This window comes from Apteryx rowi, unplaced genomic scaffold, assembly GCF_003343035.1.
Source record: "Apteryx rowi isolate R43461 unplaced genomic scaffold, aptRow1 scaffold_62, whole genome shotgun sequence".
NCBI lineage: Eukaryota > Metazoa > Chordata > Aves > Apterygiformes > Apterygidae > Apteryx > Apteryx rowi.
This window is the reverse complement of record NW_020450894.1, coordinates 514,929-520,928: the sequence shown is the minus strand read 5'-3', so window position 1 is coordinate 520,928 and position 6,000 is coordinate 514,929. Positions and strand designations below refer to the sequence as shown.

The following is a 6,000-nucleotide window of genomic DNA, read 5'->3' as shown; positions in this document are numbered from 1 at the left end:
TATATATATATATGTATGTACTAAAAAATATATAGAATGTGTATTTAGTGTGTGTGTATGTGTGTATACATACATACATATATATATATATATAAAAGCTTATAGCAGTTATAATAGGATCTAAGCAACATGGACTCTAAAATGGTCTAAGTAAGATTCACTCCTGTCTTATTTGTTTGGAGGGTTTATGGCCTTTGTTTCTGCTATCTGTAATTTCATGTTAAGTCGATACAGGTCATCGGGAATAGAGGAAGGCAGGAAGAGAAAAGTGTAGATTATGGATTTGCAATTTGGTGAGTGATGGCAAAAGGGGGTAGAAGCTGTAGGGTGCTTGTGCGGAGAAAGCACAGCCAGGGAGGGAAAGGAGGGCTGGGATGGTTACCTTTCTAGAGTTGCATTAAAGTAACGGTAGGGTGCATTTATAGAGGGACACCATACCTTGCTGAAACATGCTATCAAGAAAATCATACATCTGAGGAGACCAAAAAGGGAAGTTGCAGATGACTCTTGCTAGCCCTATTATTAACTGCTTGAAGCGAAAGTAGCTCTGCTTTGCCTTTTTTTTTTCCCCCTCAAAAAACAAACCTTAGGTGAGAACTAAACTGAAAGAGGGACTGTCTGAGATTTTTTCCCACAAATAGAAATGAAGGGAAGAGACTGACAGGATGTTTACATGCCATTCCGTATATGCCAAGTACACAGCTGAGTGTTGTATGGGAGAGAATAAGGAAGCAGAGAAGAGGGTGGGGTGGAGCAGTTGGTATCAATTAGGGTGTGGGAGTGTGAAGGAAAAAGCATTAAGCCCCTGACCTGGTAGAGGGAAAGGTGTAAAACACTGGGGTGGGAGGGAATCCACACGGTACCCATGAAATGAAGAATGGAGCACTCCAGTACTGAATGGGAAAAAAAGGCACTTGGCATAAGGGAAGACAGTGGAGGTTCAGGAGACCCTGGAAAAAAATCAGTGGCTGTGTGGTCAGACTGAGAGAATTAGATCATGATAAATATGGTGAGTAATGGAGAGGCCCAAATCTTTAAACATAGCATAAGCTTGGGCTGTTGAACTCTCTGGGCTTGAACTTTTCTTGAAATAAATGGTAAGTGATCTTAGGAGGGTATCTCATCTCTTGCAGCTGTCTGTGGTTTTCTGTGTTACGGACTCACAAGAACAGAAGAATAAGGACCCCTGTTCAACCTACACTTTCTCCTGAAGGAGAGGCATGCCACACATCTGTCAAACACTATATGCAAGTTGTCTTGGCATCTCTAAACATAGATGTGACACCCTCTAAAGTGGTAGATGACCTAACCTGTACAAAACTTGCATTTGACAGGATTCTAGGGCTCTATAGTCTTTCATACGTCCTTTTTAATTGAAGCCGAGAAGCAGTCTTTTACAGGATTTGTGTTCCCCTCTAGTTCCATTAGAATAGCATCTAGCTCTGGCCAGATAATATATTTGCTTGGACAGGATGTAACTTTGGGCAGAGGTAATAAACACCTCATCAGTGAAGAGCTGATGATTATTGGGAACCTCCAAATGACCTTCTGCTGAGTCTGTCAGCCATGTCAGCATTCTCAAATGCTCCCACCTCTCTAATTTACAAACTGCTTGGGCCCAGCGTGGGAAGCTGGGAGGGACATCCCTGGATGGAGAGGCAGGCATGTGAGAAGAAGGAGGAGGAGAAGGCAGCTGTATCTGTTCTGAGAGGGTGGATAGTAGAAAGTATTAGGAGCTTGGGAAACCCTTGTGCACTTTTTGAGATTTGGAAAACTGTGTTTTACCAATAAAAACTAGATCATTCAAGCTGTTAAAAGTGTAGTTGATAACAAATTACTTTTGGCTATTACTAGTTAGATTTGAACTGATAGCGTAGGGGCGAAATGCTCCAGATTCTGTTTCTAATCCCTCAAGCAGTTCAGACACCTGTTCTTATGTTCTTAATGAATCTTCTTCCCCTCTTCGCAGGTGTGGGAATACAGATATATCCATTAGAGGTGTTAGCACATACAGATAATAGGCACTGGGAGAAGGATGAAAACTCTCCCTCTCTTTCCATGGAAGGAGGATGAAGACTCTCCCCTTCTTTTCAGGTTGTCAAGGAGCAGAGCGTTCTCGTTTTGGAGTCCAAGGGGACACCATTGCTTTGATTTGTCCCAGCAGGAACTAACACAAACAGAACCGAGTCAGTAGACTTAATGATAAAACTCATACTATAACTCGCAACCAGACAAAAGCCATTGTTTTGTCAAAAATGCTTTTAAGATCTAATGGAGGTCTGATATTTAAAGCTGGCTTGTTTTTACATTTAACGTGTCACACTTGTTTTGAGATAAAATAAACTTAAATAACATTACCTTGAAGAAGAATACTTATATCATGTACTATGGTGTTACAGAAACTTCGATAAACTGACTGCAGTAACCAACGTGGAAACCTTTGGTATTGATTAGAATTGAGCTGTATTTCATGGAAATTTCATTTCAAAAGATCATGATAATACCAAATATACAGCCACAAGAGTGAGGAGGAATTAGAAGCATTAGAGCTAATGATGAAAAAAGTGACATAACAGGCTTCTGTTACTGACGAGTGTTTCAATTATGGAGATGATCCAGTCAGAAATAAGAACCTGCCCACGCACTGGCGTTTTACTTAATTGGTGATCTGTGTGACACTGTGTGGAGGAATACAGAGAGGTTAAGGAAGGCTGCGAGCATATTACTTTTGTCAATGATACGCAGAACCAGATGACTTTAGAAAGCATGCTAAAATCTATTCAGTTATAGGTAGATGATAGCAAAAAGAGGGGATTTAATGCAAATGAAATACCAGTGGTGGCCTGGACATAATTGCCAGATGTGGCCTGAATATTTTCTAAAATTGAGGGACTGGCAAGACAAGTTGAATAGATCTCTAAAGCTAGCTTTTCATAATTTGTAGAAGTATGTCACAGTAACTCTACCTCACAAAATATTGCGAATTAACTTTGTGGCATTTCAAAGTGATATCAGTGATAAAATAGGAAGTACCTCTAAAATTATTATAGTACTACAGTGAAACTGTTGTTTTCTCTTAGTTTTCTGCTCATAAGGCTTAATTCATAAGTCTGAGGAGCAGGTTTGGCTGAGAATAACAAATATTCACAGCATAACAAAGTTATTCTGAAAAAGTCACTAGAGCTACTGTGGTAGCTTCAATATGTGGATTATGTCACAAGTAAAATGATTGATCTTGGCTTCAACAGGGTCCTAACTGTTATTTTATGTCCTGAAATGTCTGGCTTATGGCTGATAGTTGTATATTCTGGAAACATCTAGAGCAAGAATGGTGCAGGTAGCCTCTGCCTCCATGCAGAACATGCCAAAGAGAGCCTGTGCCCATTAAGGCCCTTGAGCTCTTTCTTCCTGCACATAGCTCTCTGTGGTTCACAAATTAAGTGTGGCAATAGACTCCTCCTGTTGTTGATAGGTTCTGCCTTTTCCCCCTTCATTAGGGGGAGATAAAATTTTTCTAAATGAAGGTTAAGAACTTATTCCCTTTTTCTTGGTTTAACCCCTTCCTCTCAAAATAAAATTCCTTCCAGTTTAACTCAACTATCAAGGGAGAAGAAACCTAAATAACTTGACTAATTCCATTGGTAAACAACAAACACGTATTGCTGTAATCACTTGGGGTGGATTTCCACTGTGTGATTTCTTTGCCTTTTTTTTTTTTTTTTKTGACATCAATATCTTGAATGTCAGCTGGAATGAAAGTATTTACTCATAGTCATTATCTGTAGGCTTGCAGCTTTTCTTCGCTTCCTTGGGTTAAGGGAAGAGATGGCCTTGCCAGTTCTGAAGAATCTTGATAAGTTTTCTAGGTCTCTATGTACTTGCAAATCTAGACTTATAGCTGGAGTCCCTACTACTTTGAATGTCTGTTGCTTCAAAGCTAGGCAAAGCAGCATACAATTTGACTTTAAATGACAGAATGTTTTATTAATAAAATCATCCAAATAATGGATAATTGGAATATCATAGAATTGATGACAATATTGTTTCCATATTAAAAGCACAAAATTAGGGGATAACATAGTCTATCAGCCACCCTTCAATACATGAAAAAGTCTTAAATAACAACAGAAAAGCTATTACTATTTTTTAGGCTCAGACTTGAACTTTCCTTAGGCGTGGTGGTTCTTGGGAAGAATCTGGTTTTTGATCTAATTTGAGGTGTAACTTTTTTTCTAAATCAAGTCAGTGAGTATAACAATGAGAAGACAAAAGGGCTGGGGAAGCAGCTCACCTCACTTATATTCTCACTGCTGCCTTGAAAGATCTCCTGTCCCTTCATATGAAGTATCACAACTGATTTGCAGCTGTCATTTTTCCTTTTTCCCAATAGTGACACTGGGTTTATGTGCGTGTGGACAAGTTGCATGGATTTCTAAGTGTGTTCTCGCTTATAGACTCACTGAGATTTGATCTGTTGTCTAAATATACTTAATAGCTTTTACTAGACTTAGGAAATAAACATCATCATATGGCCTATTTGCACTGCAAGAGAGGGATTGCAAAGGTCTAAAGCCACAGCTGCAGGCCATTACCTGGGAGTGGAACAGACTTAAGCTTTGTGACTGCCTATGTCTGTTCACATATTTACTTGCAAGCTGCTTCCAGCATTTATACCTAACTTTGCTCTCTTCATGAACAGCAGTTCTAAAGACTAATATTAATAATACAGCTGTAATCCACTTGAGACAAAAATGTGACCTGTACTTTGTGCAAGAAGTTTAAGTAATTTTTTAGTAAAAACTACTTCCTGGGCAAAGACATTCTGGCTTTGTGTATGAAATGAATGTTTTTAAAAGATACTACTGTGGGACAGTTCCTTTGGACCTGAAGACCAGCATTACTATAACTCACAGCTTGTTTTGCAACTCTAATAGCTAGTCTACATTAACTAGACAGTTGCTCCTTCATATTTAGTGAATAGCTTAAATTCTTCAGACTCTTTTCCAAAGTACATATGTAGTCAATTTTTGTATGTTGGAAAAATCTCCTTCCCTCAGAGCTGAAGTCTTTATTTAGTAAAATGTAATTTTTTTTATATCTGTACATTAAAAATCTGAGAAAATTGCCTAAGCATCTGTCACAAACTGCTAAGAATCTTAAGTGCTTTACTATCATTTTCTTTTTTAAAGATTAATTTTGTTCTTATAACATTTTTCAGTATGAGGAATACAAATAACTATAGAAATACTTCAGTGTTAAGATGGAAGAATAACTCAGTCTTGATGCAGAAGTGAGGCTAAGTTTAATAAAATTAAAGAAGGACCTCTTTCACTGGTGTATCTGGAGTAATTCATTATATAAGCTACTACAATTTATTTAGAGAATAGCATACAGAATTTGGTTTGTCCTTTAACTACATGCCACATAGCACAATGTAGTTTAATTCTGTGATAAAAGATATTTTACCTTTAATGAAATAGATTATTGGATAAGAAATTGGGAACTGCCTAGTGACACTTTATATGAATCTCTTTCAGGCACCTTTTTGGACATACATCCTGGGTGCATTAGGACTTTTTATCTACCAGTCTCTGGATGCCATTGATGGGAAGCAAGCCAGAAGAACAAACAGTAGCTCTCCTCTAGGAGAGCTCTTTGATCATGGTTGCGACTCTATTTCCACAGGTAGCCTTAACCTACTGTTACCCATCCTAGTTTTAAGAGAAGTTGCCTGTTGTCAAGAGGAGCTGCTGAATCGCAGCATAGTTGAGGTTGGAAGGGACCTCTGGAGACCATCTAGTCCAACCCCCTACTCAGAGCAGGGTCGGCTAGAGCAGGTTGCCTTGTTCCCTTTTCTTTAGGGTAACTCCACTATCTCCTGGTCACTGCAACCTGGCCTGCCCTGACCTTCGTATCCGTGACCAGTATCAGGGAGGATGTTTAAACAGCTGCTTTGGCAGATGTTGGGTAACATGCGCTCTGCTCTTACTTCTAGATGAA

General features: G+C 38.9%; 1 protein-coding gene across 2 annotated transcripts in view; it reads left to right on the top strand.

The window, feature by feature from the left end:
• Positions 1-978: 978 nt before the first annotated feature.
• CHPT1 (choline phosphotransferase 1) overlaps positions 979-6,000 on the top strand; it is a 25,820-nt gene continuing 20,798 nt past the window's right edge. Inside the window, exons 1-3 of one of the 2 annotated variants that reach the window (XM_026083924.1) lie at positions 979-1,009; positions 1,134-1,247; positions 5,538-5,685. In XM_026083924.1, the coding sequence (XP_025939709.1) occupies positions 1,221-1,247; positions 5,538-5,685 (175 nt within the window). In that variant the 5' untranslated portion in view covers positions 979-1,009; positions 1,134-1,220. The remainder of the gene's footprint in view (positions 1,010-1,133; positions 1,248-5,537; positions 5,686-6,000) is intronic. The other variant, XM_026083925.1, reaches the window with a different exon arrangement.